General features: G+C 35.9%; 2 protein-coding genes across 4 annotated transcripts; both read right to left on the bottom strand.

Annotated features, from left to right (window-relative positions):
* Positions 1-17739, bottom strand: LOC141824464 (ATP-dependent RNA helicase SUV3, mitochondrial). 3 transcript variants are annotated; one of them, XR_012601438.1, is made up of 18 exons: positions 17586-17737; positions 13511-13628; positions 13033-13154; positions 12714-12904; positions 11736-11876; positions 10891-11013; positions 9434-9511; positions 8156-8324; positions 6758-6870; positions 4949-5029; positions 3561-3626; positions 2651-2715; positions 2518-2563; positions 2318-2434; positions 1615-1706; positions 1428-1532; positions 423-601; positions 1-324 (listed from the first exon to the last, which is right to left on the bottom strand). XR_012601438.1 is itself a non-coding variant. In XM_074711759.1 (17 exons), exons 1-17 carry the CDS (start codon positions 17641-17643, stop codon positions 635-637), a joined length of 1743 nt encoding a protein of 580 aa, XP_074567860.1. In that variant the 5' UTR covers positions 17644-17739; the 3' UTR covers positions 452-634. The 3 variants fall into 3 exon arrangements, 1 of the variants encoding a protein (XP_074567860.1); XR_012601439.1 differs by lacking the exon at positions 11736-11876 and having other exon boundaries at positions 17586-17739; XM_074711759.1 differs by lacking the exon at positions 1-324 and having other exon boundaries at positions 452-692; positions 17586-17739.
* Positions 17740-18493: 754 nt separating this feature from the next.
* LOC141824703 (uncharacterized) lies at positions 18494-20655 on the bottom strand. Its single transcript, XM_074712033.1, has 4 exons — positions 20396-20655; positions 20177-20301; positions 18846-20054; positions 18494-18765 (listed from the first exon to the last, which is right to left on the bottom strand). The coding sequence occupies exon 3, from the start codon at positions 19999-20001 to the stop codon at positions 19453-19455; it is 549 nt and encodes a 182-aa protein (XP_074568134.1). The 5' UTR covers positions 20002-20054; positions 20177-20301; positions 20396-20655; the 3' UTR covers positions 18494-18765; positions 18846-19452.
* Positions 20656-21282: the final 627 nt, after the last annotated feature.

Raw genomic sequence — 21282 nt, 5'->3', positions numbered from 1 at the left:
CCAGCGGCAGAATTTATGGATGAATCAATAATCATATGATCGAGCAGAAAAAAAGGGCTTCTCCTTAAGTTGACCATCAAAATTTTCAGGAAATGAATTATGCACATGCCAGCCACAATGAGATTAACTGATATACAAACATATTTGTCTGAAAAAAATTAAAATTGGGCATGATGTTCACAAATAAGAGGTATCATTTCCTACATTGATGACTTTGTATTGCACAATAATGGGGATTTTGAAAGTCCCTATCCAATTGGCAAATCACATTTTAGTTAAAAGCTGATATAGCGCCTGGTTGTTCTCTTGTAACCCTTCTATAACCTGGAGGCAACAAACATAACCATTTTCCAAACGAGGAAAAAAGTTAGAAATGTGTAGGAGACAATTAGTAAGATGTTTCCAGCAGATATTAAGCATACCTAATTGCATTCAGAACTTTGTTGGATGATTTCCTTGCTACACAGCATAGAGGAGTGGTCAATTTGATAGTTGGAGGGAAAAAATTGGTCTGTAGCAACATGATTTGAATGCATCTAGAACTTGATTGGGCTCATTCTTGCTGAAGCCCAAGCAAAATGATTTTCGACTGTGGTTAGAGCTGCAGGAGCCAACATGAGGCAATGAGATAGTTTCAATCTTTAGCTGATTCCAACTGAGATTCTGCCTCTAGTCGTGGAAAGTACTTGCTCCTGTTAAAACATTGTAATAACAGTTTGAAATATAAAGATACATGGTCATTACAACTGAACATGGGGAAACTTGTTATCACGAAAACAATCCGTCTCAGATTATACATATCACAGTCAATTAAAAGTAGTCTATAACAACATGCCAAAAAATTCTTAACATAGTTCTCTTGGTAAATAAATAATGTACAGTTTGGTGGAAGTAGGAATGACTCGAAAGATCTTGCTAAAGCAATACAAAATGAATGTTTCATAAGTCAAAGATTAAACAAGAGACTCTCATATAAATTGAAAAGGTATTGATCATATGTATACATGCAGCCTAAGGCTTGAAAGGGAATGACGTTTTCATACTCCATTCAAGCATGGAGAAACTTCCACTGACAAGGCATATGGTTCTCTTTATCCACTAGCTTCCTGTCTGATCTTATGAAGGGAAAATATATGCAATCTTTAGCCCTTCTTGCCAGGCTGTATATATGTCAACTTATGTATGTCCATAAGGCTTGCCTTAAAATATTAAAGAATGTAATGCCTAAAAGAGAATTACTATGCATCGGAAATCATTTGAAATATAAAAGATGATGAGATGGAAATTAGTATAAAAATCTGGAATATCCAAACTACATCTATGGCTGTATAGTAAAACACGTACATATATAAGCAACAAGAGCATAAAAAACAATGTAAACTGAATGAGAATGAACAATTCTTCAATGACACAAACAATCATCTTACAGCATGGCCAACTGAGCATTTTTTTGCAGAGAAAGTGATCTCCCCGGAAACTTTCCTCTTAGCATCCTATGAAATCCAAGTCTCTCCAGAAATTCTTCAATTAACCTTAAAGTATCAAACACAGAAAACTCTATCACAACCATAAAGAGACAATTTCATCAAACTTCAATGCTTGAACAACACTCACAAACTACAAATAGCCTTCTGAGAGGAAGCCAATTCCCGGTCTGGAAATGAATCTTCAAGTCGAAAACTCAACCAAACATACAGTTCCAGCACCTAGCATTACAATGGAGTATTTGTTTTATTTCAAAGAATATGATTCTGCTGAATGGCAATGCAGATACTATTTACTAGATGTTAAGTTGGTTGGCTATCCACTTATTCCAAAGCTAAAGGTTAGGAAAGGCCCAATCTATACTTTCATGTTAGTGCATATTGTAATGGGCTTGTCCAAGCTAAGCATGTGAAATGAATAACTTAATTTGGGGCATATCCTTTTATTTACTGCTACTAGCAAGTATAGAAAATAGACCTGTTAGCTCTACTACAATGTTCTTCCAGAACACTTCTGCAATTAAAAGGATAATCTATATTTCTATATTATTAACAATGTCTACTAAACCGTTTCATATCTTTTTATAGAAGAAACAAACATTCAGTCCTAAAGGATTTAGGATTCATGATTTTTGAAATAACTACTGTAGTTTAACTATTACTTCCTTATAGTGAAATAAATCAACATTCAAAATATCAAACTACATTATGCATGAAGAAATGACATAAACAAATATTCAAAGCTATTATGCTGTTAATTAGTTAGCCAATAGATTGACCGCTCTGGGGAAAGGTGTCAGGTAGCATCTGAGAAAAATGTCAATTGCACTAACCTTGTGAACAGATTCAAGTTCCTTCAATGCAGTTTGTGATTTAGGCACCTGCAGTGTTCCAGGTGTAAATATCTCCTTGAGACGCACAACACCCTTTTTTGCATAATTTACAGCAAACTATTTTTTCCAAGAATATTCCAAATGTCAGTTTTCTGTTATCTAATTAAGGCGGTATTAAGAGAAAGGGGAAGTATCATTACCTGTGTTAAACCCTGGGCTGCAATCTCATCATTCATGTCGGCTGGACTGCAAAAGAAGTACAATCATTAAGAATGACATAAACTATATGTAAAGCATAATGTGCAGTACGGGCACAATTCCTAAAAAGTATACCTGATACAAAATAAATATTTCTCATATAATCCAAGGGGCAACTTGTCGACAACAGCTGCAACTTTCTGTTGCCAGATAAATGGTTTCACAGTGTCAAGCAAGTTGACAAAAAAACTCTTAGTAAACTTGAAACTACACGCCTTTAAATGGAACTGCTTAAACTGAGTGCCAGAAAATAATATAAGATTGGACAGCAGACTAGATGTTTGCATAAAAGGAATTCAAATGTGCATTTAAGTTGACTCAAATGTTAAAACTAGATTTATATGACCCGAAAACTAAAAAAGTTTAGGATGACCTTGGTGCGCCTAAAGACAGCCATAGACAGAATTTAATGAAGGAGAAGACCCAAGTAGCTATTGTATTTCTCCAATAAACAGTTGAAATGTAGGGTAATTGATGGCTTGATGGATAGATGAGAAAAAGTTCTGCTTCCTTGCTCCTCGTAGTGAATGAAAAAGACTTCAACTCATTCCAATGAAGAAAATGGAGGGAATCATATTGAAGTTGTTCCGATGAGAACAATGAATCATAGAAATCATTTTTCTTAATGTAGACAGAAAGATATATAGAAACAGAAAAAGGAAAAGTAGAAATCAAGAAAAAATTTCTTCTTGTTATTGTTGTGGATGAATATGCTAACAAATTGTTTACCTCACAATTCTGGTATCCAGTCTCAAAATTATGGTAACAACAATTGTAGCAACAAATATGAATTATATGGTAATCCTGATTGAAAACAATATAATTTGATCCTGACTACTACTTTTGTTGTCATTAAGTTATACTAAACCAAGCCTATGGTTCATGGATCAGTTCCTTTCTATCACATTGAAATTCTACATACAGTTCAAATTATGGATGATCCATATGAAAGGACTTCGCAATGCTCTTACAAAAGGCTACTTACTAGCATTTCTTCACAATCAGCAATAAAGTAATCTGAAGAGATTTTTGCCTTTTCCAAGAATTGCTCCTGCATTAAAAAATGTAGAATTTAAAACCATAATACATATGATAGGCTTAGTATCTAATCTTATGCTAATTTTAGAAACCATGGGAAATGGTATCTCTATAGTATCTTAAAAACTGAAAACAAGGACACTAGGATGATTCAACGACAACGACAACCAATTCTTTATCTCATGAAGTGGGGTTGTCTATATGGATCCTTTTACGGCATTGGATTTGATCCCTTATTATATCATTATCTATATTTAAATGAAGTTTATCCTTCAGATGATTCAGAAGCTAAATTTCATTTACTTCTGTAGACAAACAAGAGTCACTGTAATCTTATTTCATAGTAACCATAATAACAGAAATAATTCATATATCAAATGATCAAGATATTATTATATAATAGTTTTTTTTGTATCTACATTCAGCTCATACCTATACCTCTAGTTGATTCAACTTGTTTGACTATAACATCTATAAGACATTCTTTAACATATTCACAACAACTTAACCCATAAATTCCATTGTATATTTTTTTACAGAGTATTTCTTGTGCCCAACACTCTAACCCATAAAGCATAATAGATATTTTACTAGTCATATATGTATTTTTTCCATTAGCTTAAAGGACATGGAAATTTCACAAAACTTTAGAATATTGTCCCAAGGTATTGTGATATCCTTAGTTTCACAATTTGTTCTTTATTATTTTTTTAAAAAGTACTTTGATGGTAACAGACCATGAGTAACAAGATTTTTATTGAGTTTAGAAAGTCATGTAACTACACTGGTCAAAATTTGATTGGCAAGAATACCATTACCACCATGATCATTATTGGGCTTATTGTGCTACATCCAAAGAATGCATCATGCAGGTGATATAAGACATGAAATCAATTCAGATATGAAGTGTGTATACTTCAAACCCAATTAGGTATAGATCCTTAAGATAGCTTGTTCCTGCTTGCTGATAATTACCCTTAAAACCTATCTAAATATCTAAATTTATATCTTGATAGAAATCATGGTTAAATTAAGTTAGCAACCCTCCTTGTTTAAGAATAACTCAATTTTAGACCACATTATAATAAAGCTAGCACCTGATTCACATATACTAGAATGGAATTTTCATTGAGAACCACTAGAGACAATTGGCGCATACAGAAGTTTCATTGGTTGCACCTTGCATTATGATGGTATAAGAATTTCCTAACAAAAAAGATATAGATGCATTCCTATGATGCCAAAGGCACAAAAAGCTCAATCATAACACAATTCTCCAAACCATTCATAGAAACACATGATGAAAATGCTGAAGAAAACAAGAACTTTACCCACCAATATATCATGCAATCCAGCATTTGAATGCAATTGTGAGTATAAAGACAAAAGATCAAATGTTGGAAACAATCCAGCACGCTGCAGAACAAAAGAAAATATATAGTTAAACAATCAACCATAACTATAATATCACATTCAAAATGACCCAATGATGATTTGTTACTAGTAGTTTTTTTTCTAGCCATTTTTACATCCATCAGACTTTTTTGGTTTCTCCTCAAACATCCTTGGCCTTTTAGGTTAGTGAAAGGAAGACAAATTAAATTCACAGGAAATGAAGAATACTACATGATAACATAGTTTCTGCAGATATGATTTAGAAAGAAAGTTTAAATTAGTCAAATGAAATAATGAATGCATAACAATCACATGGAATCAACATGTTTATAAATCTTTTTACCTTGTGAATAATTTGAAAAGAAATTCACATCTAGTCGATGGATGCAAATTTGTAAAAACAGAACAGAGTTAGTCATGTACACAAGAATGCATTCTTTTGCAAATCTGTGAAGCAATCCTCAAGTTTGGCCCAGAACAGTGGTTAATCTAAACAGTTAAAAATTTTAGTTAGCTCACAAATAAATAGAACACTCAGAATACCTATGCAGATCTGCAAGCAGGTTAAAGTGATTAAGCATACTACAAGGCCAGAACATAGCTATGTTTTCTTTCCTTTCTGACCCATCAGACTAATTAACATTATAAAGTAGTTTTATTTCAAGAAACCATGATAACCTTCAGGCAGATTCATTTCAACGTGGAACCTCTTGAATTCATCCTATGATCCAAGCCAGCCAGCTGGCCTTTCTACCTTTTGTCTAGCTTTATTGTTATTGACACCATTGTACTCATGCTCATGATGCAACTTAGCATAGTAGAAGTACCCAAGGTTTAAAATATCGAGCCGTGCCGAGGTTTCGGTTCCGGACCGGAACGATACAGTTTCGGTACCATATCGTACCATGCCGGTATAATTTCGATATTTTTAAAATATAAAATATATTAACTAAAATAAAAAATTTAATCTAAATATTTAAAAATAAAAAATAAAATATTTTTAAAAAAATAATAGGATAATTTTATGAGATTTTAATAAAGCCTATTTAAATTATCCCCAACTATACTAAGAATTGATTATTAAAATCTTATTAAACCTAAATTAAAAAAAAAAAAAAGAACCACGACTAGCCACGCGCGCGATCGGGGGCGCACGCATCGGGGGCGTGCGCAAGGCATCGCCGGGCCCGCTGACACCTCTGGTGGCGTTGCCGGGCCCGCGCGACGCCTCTAGTGGGCCCGCGCGATGCCTGTGGTGTTGCCGAGGCCGCACAACGCCTCCGGAGACGTTGTCAAGGCCGCGCGACGCCTCCGGAGGCGTCTTCCGGCCGGAACGCCTGTGTCGGTGCTGGTCTGTCGGTGGAACAAAATTTTTCGCCGATATCGAGCGATACGGCTCGAGATTTCAATCCATGGAAATACCCACTATAAATGGCCTTATGGTCCTTAATTTATCATCGAAACACTAGAAATGTAGACTTACAACCCCTACATAAAAGAATCAACATTACCATAATGAAAGAAAACAGTGATTCCACTATGGCTGATTTTGCAGGTAGTTCAACATAGAAGACAATTATCACACTATCAGCTTCTCTGAAAATAAATGATATTAGGAGGAACAGTGATAATATATTTTATGCATGCATATACATTAGGTTCAAAAGCCAAATATTCTTAAAAGCTGATATTGCCCCTTGAATCTCCAGATAAATTTGGCTAATTTGACAAGTATAGCCAATAAATTACCTCAATTAGAGGAGATGAAGATTCCAATGAGGAATGGAGCAAAGGTAGATCTTCAGCATCAATGCAAGTTACTTCACCAGTGGAAAATTTAGATCCATACCTCCCGGCCCTTCCTAAAACAAGATCCTCAACATACTATGAGATGCACAGGGTAAATTAAATATAGGAGGTGCAATAATGTAATATCAAATAACTCAAAAAATAGGAAACTGAATTTTTTTTGGCATATTCGTCCAAGAGAACAATCGATTAGGAAGAGATCTGAAAGCACACAATCCAGAAAATTTCTATCTATATGGTAAGGAGGTCAACTTCAAGAGTGACATGTCAAATTCATCTGTCGAGACCTATTTGAAATTTCTATCACAAGGAATTGAACGTATACATTCAAGTAACCTTGCTGGAATATTGGATCACCTGAATGCAGCAGATGTAAGTAATCAAGCTGGAGCCTGTTATATCACACAACTTCTGGATCTTCTAGTTAACTTGAGTAAGACAAAGCACATATTTAACAAGAATAGAAGCAAATGCATGATACTTTTAGCATACCATTTTTTTCCATCAGTCAACTTTAGTGGCATCAACATTGGAATGTGTGCTCCCTTCCTCGGAGTTAAGATATTCATATGACTAGCCATTTTTAGAAGTTCATGTAGATATCTTTGTGAATTCTTGGCCAAGCATAGACATTTTCTACTATGTAGAAGCATTAATGAGACCATTAATTGTCTTTGCCAAGTGTAGGGTTACTAAAAAGAATTTATACCAACAGTTCATACAAGTCAACTTACTCCCTAATAATAAAGATTCAAGACAATAAAATGTTTGAGAATTATAGTTAGAATGGCCTGCTGCTGCTGCCACAACATGCTCTTGTTGGAGACCATCAAACTCTCAGAAGCAAGACCACCTCCAAAGTAGGTGTGCAAACTATCCAGATGATGAAGGATTTCCAGAGAATTGAGGACCTAATCAACAATGCTATATTCCTCAAAAGTTAAATCCCTTTTTATGTTTGCCACTTACCAACTTTCTTTCCAATTGTATGTGCCCCTCTAACTCCCTTGATTAGAATCTAGCTGATTCTTTGGTTAGATAAGATGAGATAAGGCATTTCAAGTCAATTTATTTACTTTCATTTACTAAATCTACAAGAAGCTGTAGAAAAAATTAAGATGGTGAAAATGTATCGCACAACTTTTTCCTAGCATGGATGGTAGGGTTCCCAATGGCTGCTACACAGTATCTACTTAACTACAGTTCAAAATGATTATAGACCTTCAATCAATAGTGAGTCACCATTCTAATCTTGATCTATTATCAAGCTTCAAGACATAAGTATGATCATCATTCTCTCAGAAATAGAAATCACGAGACCTAGAAACCATGTGATACCTGCAATCTGCTTGATTTCCGACACTGTGAGATCTCTAGTGCACACACCATCAAACTTTTTGAGCGTTGAAAATATTATTCTAGATATGTTGAGATTGAGGCCCATCCCAATTGCATCACTTGCTACAAGAACATCAAACTCACTGCTCTCATCATTAAACATTTTAGCCTGCAAGATTCAGAATTTCAATTGGCTGATAAACAGGAAGGACCAATACCAAAAACTCAAGATGTCAACACACTTTTCAAGTGGCTTATGCTTGCTGTAGTCATACTAGAAATGCACAAGACTTCAACATTAATGGTCACACTCTTGAAAATTGATGTCATTGCCACTTGCAAACATAAATATATGAAAAGAAAACTAGCATCAATCGCACAATTTTCTGGTTCACTTGAAGAAAGCAAGTTCTGTTTTATATAGGAAATTTGTGTTGTATCATTTTGTATCAATATAAGATATCACAGTATCAAACTAGTTAAGATGTTCAGGGGAAAACTATTTGATGTAAAGTTAGTTAACCTTTTTTAGGGAAATCCAATTTATATAATGAAAAAAACAAGCAGAAATCTTTTATGAATAATTTATTGACTATATGACCTAAGGTGTGTCATTCCTCATATTTGTGTGGCGTTGTGAATTTTGTTACTATAACTTGTGTTCCATAGCATTGCTGTGTTTGTCTTGTTTATATACGTTCTTCTGTATAATATTGCCGGACTTAATTCTACAGATTGTAATTCCTGAATGCTAAAAGACTTTGTATTTTCCTTTGCGTGATAATGATGCCATGGGATGGGAAACTTAAATTATGGTATAAATTTCATTACAGATACACACTGTAAGAACAAAACAACTTTTTGCTGTTGAGTAAATCATATCATACAGGCCATTATCAAACAGATTGATGTATCAAGTTACTGGTTCCAAATTTCCATCTTGTCATCCACTGATCTGCTCAACTATGAGCTGAAAGGCATGCTAGCTAAGTAATGCATCTGCAGTTGCAACTGGCCTTATGAGTTATGAGCAGAGACATGGGGATATGGATCCCTGGTTCATGTTAATAAAATTTGCATAATTCACTTCCAGTTTCAAATTCATAAGGTTATACATTATAAAAAAAGGAAAGAAACTGAGAAGGTTAAGTCAACTTCTGATAAAACAATAACAGAAAAGTTGGAAAATTAGGTTTGACTTTTGAGTGTATGCACCATTGAATTCAGCATGGAACACTTTTTACATAAGGTTGATAGTTAGAGCTAAGGAAAGTGCACCTGTTTTGTTCTAGTCTCTGGTGGCAATGAACCATAGACTACTGAGCAAAGATGTTTCCCTCCAGCCTCAACTCTCTTCTGCAGACCCATAAAAGATGAAAGTTGAGATAATGTGATACGACAATAACAACCAAGTCTTATCCCTCTAGGTGGGGTCAGGTAACATGTTTATATAGATAGCTGTAAGATATATATCAGACTCTCATAGTAATGAAAGATGAAAAAGGAAATGATCAGCATGCTGCAGAGTGTTCCTCTAGTAGATCTCTCTACAATAAAGTACAAGTACTAAATAAAACAATAACAGTTCATCTTTCTCTGTGATGGTAACATACATACGCATCTGGTAAATAGAAGATGTCCTATTAGAGAACAAATTCCAATAACGCTTGTTGATAAGTGAAATTGCCCTGTGTAGTTTAGAAACTCTACCATGTATTGGAGATTATGTACCAGTTCAACTAGGGATTACCTTGTGTTCCCTTATCAACACCACACTACGCCCCGAAGCATCCCAGGGATATTTCATGGAGTGCCCACCTTGGGCAAGACAAGGTGGTAGACTGCCCAATGCAAAAAGTTATAAGCTCGGCCTTGGTTCCATCAATCACAACAATTATTTTGCTTGATGTTATATTTCATTGTGCTATAAAAATATGTTACAACATATGATGACCCTCATACATGTCCATCCAACAATGTGCAAACTACATGAATCAAACTCCAAATTTTACAACTAGGCGGGAAGCAAAGAGTCTACTGAGATATAATTGAGAGTTACAAATGACATAGTTAACGAGAACCAAATTTGATGAGCAACAAAAGGAATGTGTCATGAAGTGGTTCAAAGAGGTGAAAACATCAAATGTAATAAAGTAGAAAAATAAAAGAATGCACATATTGCAACTCAGATTAAAAAAAAAGGAAAACTACATGTTGATATGCAATGTGGTGTGATAACGGATAATAAGTTGAAATAGTATATGTCAAATTCTTGGTTGATTGACACAAGCGAATTAGATCCACATAGCCAACTCTAAATCACTGGAACACATGGCTTCTTGTTGTAATAATTATTATTTCATATCTTGCATTAATTATTATTTCATATAAAACATGGAATTTGGGACATTTAACATTGGTTCGACTACAGTGGTTGAATATCAAGTGACACACAGTACATTGTATGTACCAGTTTGAGCATTGAACAATGTATGTGCAAAACCAGGATGTTGCTGTCATAGAATAAAATGGCTGTAAGGATCACTGGTTTTACCCAAGAACTATGGGTTTAGACTTCTGTGATTCAAATATATTATGAAACTGTAGAGAATAGATTAAAAGAAAGCATCAAAGTTGCATGTGAGGAAAATTATAAAGCAGTTGACAAATCGAAATAAATAGAATCTAGTTTTTCAAACTTATGAATTTGAAATATGCATAAAGTAAAATCTAACCTTTAGTTGATATATCTTCTGTCGTGAAAAAGTTATGACACAATCACCTTTTTTGATGTTAGAGAAAGATCCAAGAGGGACTTTGAGAGGAATCAATGGAGACAATCTCTCATAATGTTGTACCTGAGCACAAATACGTAGAAGAGGTGACACATTAATAAAAAAGGTTGAACGGCCTCTAAGAAAACTGCACATCACAGAGGAGTAAAATGACAGAGGTAAAGAAAGTATTATGGTTTGATGGATATCATAAAACAAACTTTTGATGCCAGCTGCATATCTAATGAGAAAATAGTAATGTGTGTGTGTGTATATATATATAGTTTGAGTGGCCAAGTATATTTGATAATTAACAAACAACTATAGCATTGAATATACATACATCTACTAAGGTTCCAGAAGAAGAAAACAAAAGCAGCATATCTACTCTACTCAAGTGATCGAGTAGAATGATGACCTTGTAGCAACCGATGCATTTCTTCTCATTTCTAGACTAAGGTAAAGATTAACAATATGGGAGACCTTTGTCTTCAGCAGGCAAACATTAATTTGCAACTAGGGTGCCCGTTCTCAAACTCCAAGGACAAAATCTTCACTTATAGGGGTACAGTTCAGGTATGTAACCATGCCTAGCACCATTTTAGCAGTAGCATGCATTAAAATTACAATTACTCTCTCTTGAATGATTATTTCATTTAGTCACATCTTATATGTCATGAGCATAAATGAGGGAAATGAGTAGGGACTAACAATTAATTAGTTTCAAAATATCTTTAAAAAATACATGTAAATAGTATTCTTTAGTTATTAGTTTAGTGTTCTGTCATATCAAAAACCTGAAGTACCTTGATCACATCACCGGTCACTTCAAGTATTCTTTTTATAAGAGGAACTGTTGCTGGATCTCCACAAAGATGGAGTTCATCAGAAGAAATTCCCAATAGTGCTCGCGTGAATGAAAATCCCCTTGTCCTACATCCCACCATCTACCAAACCAGAATAAGAACAAATATAAATGCAAATATGACATTTAGAGTAACATCACTGTATGTTCATATAACGCAACCAATCAAATCAAACAGCAGTAATGGTCAATACTACGACTTTGTTGTCAACCCAATAATGTTGAAGATTCAATAAGGAGAAAATACTAGATGATATAATAATTTTTTATACCAGGAAAAATATTTCATCTAAAAAGTAAAATCTTTTTGCATGTTAGCATATGCCATCAAGAAAGAAGCACCAGAACTGTTAAAGAAGATTTGACTAACCACTTATCTCAAAAGGTTTTGCTATAAAGGCAAGCCAAAGACTCATTAGCTCTTCAAAAATTGAGGCACAAATTACCATATCAGAACAAGCCAGAATCTCAACTCATAATTTGTGCTTAGATGTCATATAGAAATGTGATTGAAAAACCACCTAGCCCTAGAGATTAAGCTATTGAAAAGGGGTCTAGACACTTCATGGTTTAACAAAAATCATTAACAGAAAATGAGGTTTAACCCAGCAAAATATCTAAAGATTAAATATCCTAAGTGTGACTAAACTATAAATTCTAGCATAATGAGCATCTAGGAGAAGGTAACTTTGTTGATACTGTAACAGGAGCTTGTTAGTCTCTTCTTAGAACACCTTCAAAGCCAAGGGATCCTCGAATGCAGCTATATCTTCTCTAATAACTAACTTTCTTGAACTTTGTGTAAGACATCATATTTATTTTGTAAACTTGTGTAACAAGTTTTGATTTAAAAACACATCAATTTTTTTTATAGATTCTGATAATCATTAAGTAGTAAGTAATAAGATCAATGTCACACCTGAATTTCATCTATAACAGCACATTGGTAATCGCTAGTGATGTCAGCCATTTCAACAGTAAGAGAGCTGTGTCGGGCACCCTCAATCTCCTTCTTTTCTTGCCCAGTTATCAGGTTACAGGGAACATTTGCTTTGTTTAATCTTCGAGCTACCTCCCATGCCAACAATCTTAGAGGTCCACAATATACACCTTCGACAAATTAAACCTCTTTATATGTGGTTGCATCATGAAAATATACTCAAATAGTTGGAAGTTATAACTTGTTGTTGCTGTTGCCATATGAACAAAAGTCTAAATAATAAAAATTACTACTGTACCTGAGGAGCTTCTTTCCAAACTCTCTAGAGCAGTATATGTTTTCCCACTGTTTGTCGGTCCAACATGCAAAAAAATATTCCGCTTCTTTCTACGAGCAACAGGGTACCATGTATGAGGATGTCTGCAGCCAAATACAGAATTTGCAATAATCTTTCTTCAGTTAAAAACTTGATAACATAGTAAGTGGCACAGAGACAGAAGATCGTATCATTGCAAGATTGTTTTGTTAAAAAAAACTAATTATATATGATAAAACAACAAAACATGAGTAATCATGTTAAGTGTTTTCTCTTCTTTATCTCCCTGTTGTATAGCATATTTTATTTGCAACAGGCTCTGTATATATTTTCAGTCTTGTGTTGAATCAGACTTGAGGGAGAATAAGGACCTGAGCTTGATTTGAATAAAACAAACAAAAAATTACTTTGAAAATTCACCAATTAAAATAACTGGCATAACTGGATGCTCTCCACTTACGTCAAGTCTGTCAAGTCAAACTTCCCAGAGCTCCAGAAATTGCTCAAATGCCTCAAGCCAGAAACTGAATATAAATAAAAATAGGTGTCCAATTTCTTGACAGATAAAAACCTGCTACCTGCAATGAATAGAATTTATTCGACTGGTACTATCCATAAAACTTCATGTGATACAAACAAAACGTGATGTGCCTTTTGTTCTTAAGGAAATAAATATCTTCACTATTTTCTCAAAGAACTGAAACCAAAACCAGAAACGTTCCTAGTTAACATTGAAGACCAAGAAAAGAAAGTGAACGCATTAGGATATAAAAAATTGTATAAAATTAAGATCATAAGCTGGATTGAATTTTAGATTTAAAACTTGTCAATAATGACTATTCATTTGAACTAGATATATCAATAAGTTAACATGCTTTGATTACATACAAGAAAATTCAATGAAATACACCAAATGTATGAGACACCACATGTATGAGATAATTGTAGTTGTTCATTGCTAGGGACAGACAATTATTATTATTTCCACTGACATTATTCTACCCTCCTTTGCAAATGCTTCAGTTAGCAGAGATGTAAGATGCAATTGCCTGCAGAAGCATCACAGGATCTAATTCAATCTTCAGATCTCACCAAATGACAAATGATGGCTACATCAGAATGCTAGAGCACTACATGGTTCTCACAAAGATCTTTGCCAGCTTTACCAATTACACTATCATTCAAAATTAGCATTGTCAACCAAATCCATTTTACTATTACTTCATTTAGCACACCCCAAGTGGACTCCGCTAGCGCTGACATGTCATGGAACCAACAAAGGCAGGGCAACAGTCTCTGTATCAGCTGCTAAACCGGACGCAACTATACCACAAAAGTATCATTTACGCGAAATACACAATGAATTTTTCCATAATTGTCACTTTAAAAAACTATTCAAGCTATAAACAATTCATAGAGAAAAAAAAACAAATTGCCCAATAGATCGTAAACAAAGTCATACACCACTAACAACAAAATTAAAAGAGACACAAACGAGAAACTATATAAAAGCCTAACTATATAGACAAAATTAAATAGTAAAATCCCAAATTCCTCAAAAATAGAAGCAGCATAAAGAAATAATTGAGGAGAATATTAATGACAAGCAGACAAAGATTAGTGAGTGTGGTTAACCCCATGGACTCTCCCATTCTGCAAATAGAGAGTGGTGCAATATATGTAAGACTACCAAAGGCGGCTAACACATCACACAATGGACAACTACTAAAATGGTCTGGAAATCATCCTGATAGGCCAAAGCCTTTATCTAAATATAATCATCATTCACAGAAAAGACATACAATGTGATATTATGTTATATCTAATGTCCCAAGTCTTAGCCTACGGTAATAGTCTATCAGCATGCACCACATGGTAGAAACATCATCAAATAAATAAAAAAAATAAAAATGCATGTAGATCGACCTAAATTACCATATACAAATCAGCATGTAAGGATAATAGTAGAGAATAACAAGACATAATTAGCATGCAAATAAATTCATAAATAAGCAATAAGATTAACAACATATGAAACCATCTATCATGAAGCACATCTCCAACAAAAGTAACTAGAGTGCAAAAAGAATAATACAAGTAATTAGGGGTGTAAATGAGCTAAGCCACTCGCGAGCTATTCAAATCTCAATTCACAAAAAAGTTCGTTCGATTAAGTTAACAAGTCGAGCTCGAAAACATTATCGAGCCGAGCTCGACCTTAACAGTATTTGGTTTGTGAGCTCGCGAACATGCTCGTTTAGAGGCTCGTCAATATGTTCGTTAAAAGTCTCATATATATATATATATATATATATATATATAATTTTTCTATGTTGCGCTCCTTACCCCGCGCTCCTCGTCCACGACAACCCGACCCCCGCCGCTGCCGCTGCCGCTTCGCCGTCCGGCCACCGCCGACCACCGCGTCACACCCGATGAACGCGCAACTCGCCGACGCACATCCCCGCACCAGATTCCGGCCAGATAGTGGCCGGATTAATCCGAGCGAATTTGGCCGCGATTTGGTCGGAAATCGCCTGCCAGTGCCGAGCGGCCGATTCCGGCCAAATCGCGGCCGGAATCCGGCGCCGAGCTGTGCGCCGACGAGCTGCGCGTCCATCGAGCGTGATGTGGCGGCCGGACGGCGATGCGACAACGGCTAGAACAGGGCTGGGTCGGGTGGGAGCGCACAGGAGCGTACAAGAATGGACCGCAGAATCGCAAAACTGTATATATATATTAACGAGCCGAGCTCGAACTAAGCTCGATTCACATTTAATTTCATTACGAACCAAACTCGAGCTTAAGAATTAAAGCTCGAATCAAACTCGGGCCGAGCTCGAGTTTAGGGAAAACGAACCGAGCTCGAGCCTCTTAATGTTTAGCTCGATTCAATTTGATTACACCCCTACAAGTAATACAAGCAAACAAGGAAACAAGATAGCATCAGGAATTCAGGATTTCCCATAAGAATCAATACACCAAACTATGACCTATCTCCTCACAGATTGCTCCTAGTCTAAACCAACCTCCCAATTCCACCGCAAAGATACAAACACCAGACTAAACAATTGTATTGCCCTTATCTGCAATACCAAACCACCATCCTTTATTCTCACCACCAGCTTACCAACCATCAACTAAACTACCCTTTGCCCAACAAACACACACAATCCAATTAAGCCCTCGATGCAACATAACCCTTCTCTAAACTGTTAATTGTCATAAACCCTTTAACTTGGCAACCAACAAATAACATCAAGACCACAAAATCAACCTCGATCGTGAAACATCATCCAAACAAACATCCCTTAATTGTATAGATTGCTTGACTATCTTGCTCATGACAACCTGCAATACCAACTCTTGCCAACTCTTCCATTACCCTTTCTTACAATTTCACATGATTCAAAGGAAAGAGAAGAGAAACATGTTTGAATCACACTTCAATTAATCAGAACAATGCTAAATATATTGTTGTAGGTCGGAGAAGAAGCTTGCTCGCTGCTATAGAATGTCCTCCACTCACTGAGTTGCCAAGGGTGAAAAAAGACAGCAAGGAAATGATGTGTTACAATGTCAACAGAACAAAAATTCCATGCAAGAAACAAGATCTTACATAAGGGAGCACAAGCTTTTATCATCATGAACATAAACTCACTACTGCCAGAAGAAGGAAAACAATAGAACTTCCTGCTGTGCAGGATAAAGGGAATGTTGCCAGAATTGAGACACATGAATACGGACTGCTGCTATCAGGGACTATGAGGGGGAAAGAGGGAGTCACTGTTGTTCCTCTTGTCGGTGGAGAATCGACAGTGGAGGCTGCTGTGCAAGTCAATCCTCAAACAGCCTATCTAGCCTCAAAGTAATCCCAAATTGAATCCAATGACCACTAAAATAGCACTTGAAGTCTCTGATTCAGCTATAAGAACCAGACTTGCAATAATGCATCCTTAATTAACTCCTCTAAATCCTAAACTCCTAAATAACCCTCCCAAGCAAACATCATTAGCACAAGTATTCCCTGGTAAAGTAGCTTTTCCTTTCATTAGTTGTTCATAAAGAAGAACCAAAAGCGAAAAAAGGGAAAACAAACAGATATCCAGTTCCTTACTCCTTGTCTCCAACTTTTTGTAGCCACCACGAACCGCCAACAAACAAAGAAACAAATGTGTTCTAGATTCCATCATGAAGTAGAATAAAAATTGTACATTTACATACTGAACCTTCCGTGCACATGAAGTACCCTAGATATTAGCGATTTCAATCCTTCTCAGGCTACTTATCAAACAGGCATTCACCTGAAGTTAAAAAAAAGTGTCAAAATAAAAGAAAACAGAATACTATCATTCCTTCCCTAAAATTTTACAGGTTCCCAATCCAGCCAATCGAAAGGTGTCAGTAGCCATACTACAATCTATGCAGAATCATGAAATCAAGAAAGAACAACAGCGCCACCAGAAACAGCTCAATGTGAATGACGAAGTAGCACAATGGACCAATAAAATAATATTAATATTAATATTAATAACCTCTTAACTTAGGCGCAGCGCAGAAGAAAAATCTCGAGCGAAAAAGGAAGCGAGACATCTCGGCCCAGTAATTCGTCTGGAATCCGTCCGCGGTCGAGAAGGAATGGCGACGACGAAGAAGGAATAGCCAGGAAATCAGAGCGAGAGAGAGAGAGCCGCCGGTATCTACACGGGGAGCCACCAGGAGTGCTCTGTTTATTCTTAGCTCTTGGGGAAGTAAAGAAGCGTCGAGAATAAATCACGGCCGTCAATATCATGAAGCGGAAGCGGATCAACTCGATTGACCTAAAACGTAAAAAATAAAAAATAATAAAAAATGGAATTGTTAAATTGAAAATTGAAGTGCTTGCTACCGTAGAATTAAACTCCTGCGATAGAGCCCTTTTATACGGTACATGTTCTTTGTTTGCATCACATTATCAGCCAGCCGTATACATTGGGTATTCTTTCTTTCCAACTATTAGACCACTCCTAATCTCCACTATTTGTTTTGTTCTTTATCTCAATCGAATTAGTATTGTTATTTTTTAGAACAAATATTAATTGCATAGACTTTGCCTTCATATCATTGCTCAATCTCATTCCACTTCCGCTCCGTACTCTAAAAAATTTTACAATCCACCATTAAGGCTTTTTGCACAATGCATTAAACAACTTAAACAATGCATAAGTCAAGCCAATTTTTAGAACCTGACGCTGGATGAAAACAAAACCAATCAGCCCCAACTAATATTCAACTAAATAAAACATTTTATATAAAGGTCTTTTATATTGTGAAAAGCATTCCTGTCTATTTTGTATATTTCTATAGATGAAACATATGAATAATTATCTTATGGACAAAACTAAGAAACAGTTATTTCTATATACTCCTCATCTATTCCTATCTTTAGGAATATTCATTCAGTTCTTTGTTCATTCCATAAACCAAACACGCAATATCATGGACATCATAATTCTTACAAAGAAAAACTAGCATTGGAGTATTACTAGAAAAAGGCTACTTAAAGCTAGTCAAATCAAGCTCTACATGGTCCATTATTAAAATTGAAGGTTTTCTTAAAGCACAACTAATTCCAAAAGTTAGCCCAGATACGTAGCAACATCCGCAGTAGCAAAAATGTTCATCAGTGTCGCCAATTACGATCTAGGCTGCTGTATTTATCACCAACATAGGGCTCTGCAACAAAAAGCTACACAATTGTCTGAAATGTGTGGTACAACAAAATAGTGTTTGTACTGAAGAAGAGAGCAATGTACCTTGACGTGGTTGAGAATAAGCTTCTAGTGTGCACCAAACTCCAGAGACCTCTTAAACTGGACGAAGATACAACTATTTGATGCAAAATTTACCACTACTGATTACAGAAGATCAATCTAAAATGGTACTAATGAAAAGCAACTATAGGCTATGCATGGCGATAGATAGGGAAAGAGATAGATCAGAAGTACACCATTACACCTCTCACTTCTTCCTTGAAAAAACGGGAAGTGACAAGGTTGTGTTATTGATATCTAAAGATCAAACAGGGCTAAAAAGAAAATGAACAAAGGAGGAATTATAGTGACATAGACAAAGCACGGAGAATATTGCAGATTATAAGGGAGACTGCAGTTCCTAACTACAATCATTTTTTTTTAAGGGAGACTGAATCACCACCTAAATGCTACAAAGAAGTAATATATTTCTAGGAAACTTCCTCTAATCCCTTCAAATGCAAGTTCAATACTGAACCTAAAATACAATATAGGACTTATTCCTACTGAAGCTTAGTCAACTTTTAATCTAAAGCTAGAAAATTCAGAAGCAGACACAACTATGATTAACTATCTACATGTACTAAAAAGAGGTTGAACAGAGTCTCCCTTAATGATCTTCAATATCCAACTGGAGAATCCGTCTCAAGTTTTCCGTAGCAATGACGGTGTTGAAAAACAAGTTGCCGGCAGATAAAGGGGAATCTTTAGTAGGAGAGGACAGTGCAGATTTTGAAAGAGCGGGATGTGTACCAGTAACTATTGGAGTTTGAAGTTCTAGAGAAACACTGCGATTCTGCCGAAGGGAAAATTTTGGAATTGGCAAAGAACTTGGGGGAGGTGAGTTTGAGTAGGCAGGGCCTGCCCACCGCTCAGAAAAGGATACGCTATCGTTGAAGGTGGCTACTTTTGGAGGGGTGTTCAATGAAATAGTTTTCCTCTTAGTTCTTTGTTTTCCTTCTTGTTCTGAGTGAAAGCCAGGAGATTTCAGCTCATACTGGCCATAACAATGGCAAACCGGAGAGCAGGGTGACGACAGAATTCGGGCAGAAGAGTCAAAAATGCGGAAGCTAAAACCTCTAAAATCTCTGCAAAGTTGTGATTTGCTTCTACCGCAACATTTACTGCGATGCGGCACAAATACAGCCATAGTCTCCATTCCAGGTGAAATTTTTGCCACAGAACTGCCCACCAACTGGTTCACAGTAAAACCTAGCCAGACAAAGAGAATCTAAAGGTCATATACATATGACTCCAGGTCTCCAGCAAAGAAAAAAAAGCACCGCCTCAATATCAAGATAAAAAAAATGGTAAAACCTGTGCGTATGTCATACCTGCCGAGATTCAGTTTAAAGCAGAAGGAATCGCTCACAGTTCGACAAACAAGTCAATTTTACTGTCGATGATCCAACACCACTCAAATCAAAACCAGGAACTCGAAAGAAAGATCTTCCACAACCTAATCGACCGACAAAGGGAAAAAAGGTAATCCCTAAACTCAAATGGGAGCATGTCAAACATCGCGGAAGCACGAGACATACTACTTTACTCACCAATTCACCGGGCAAGAAGACGTCCAACAACGAAGTGAAATCCGCAGAAAGAAACGAAGACGACAAGCGAACCTTTAACCAGCAGAGATCCTTATGGGAACGTCCAAAATGATTGGGAAACCAGCACTAACGACATCAACGGAGTGAGAAAGACATCGACACAGAACCACGAGGGACTCCAGAACAAACCCTGGAGAAGATCCCTCTCGCTCGACGCTCGCTTCTGTTGAAAACCTTCCACGGACCTGAAACTAGACGCAAGCTCGATTTAAGATCTTGGCAAGTCCACGCACGGCGCATTCCCAGGTTGTGGACCAGACACGAACCCATGATGCGCAGTTCGCATAGGGATTTCTAGGCGAGAGATGATCCAGCCATCCCCAGGTTTTTCATCAGTGCCTTAGTTTTTTTAAAAATAATTCAGATATTTAATTTTTTTAATCGATTAATTTTAAAAATAATAATTTATCATCAAAATAAATTAAAATAAATTAGACAAGACATATCCAAATGACTACATTCTCCACCACCACACAGTAATTGAGATTCAAAAATCTCTATATACTCGATTATTTATTTGAAGACCTAACCATCACACAGTGTCCTGAAACCGCCCATGCCATTTATTGAGCTTAAAAAATTATACATATATAAAATATTTTATTTAAAAATTAATGATAAAAAAATCATCTCTTCCTTTTTCTCAAAGTTAGGATTTTATTATTATTCTTTATTATTCAATATCTTACCATATTGTACATGTTCGATGAGAGAGGACTAGAATGTGTCGCAAAACTATGACCAATAAAAATTGCCCTTGATTCACACAAGGGCAGGAGGGTGAAAAAAGAGGAATAGAAAGTTTACTCTTAGCAAGTGAAAATAAC

The sequence above is a fragment of the Curcuma longa genome, chromosome 3, assembly GCF_044706935.1.
Source record: "Curcuma longa cultivar G26 ecotype Majalengka, Jawa Barat chromosome 3, ITB_CL_G26_1.1, whole genome shotgun sequence".
NCBI classification, from domain to species: Eukaryota; Viridiplantae; Streptophyta; class Magnoliopsida; order Zingiberales; family Zingiberaceae; genus Curcuma; species Curcuma longa.
The sequence above is the reverse complement of the archived record's forward strand: the minus strand, read 5'-3'. Positions and strand labels throughout refer to the sequence as shown.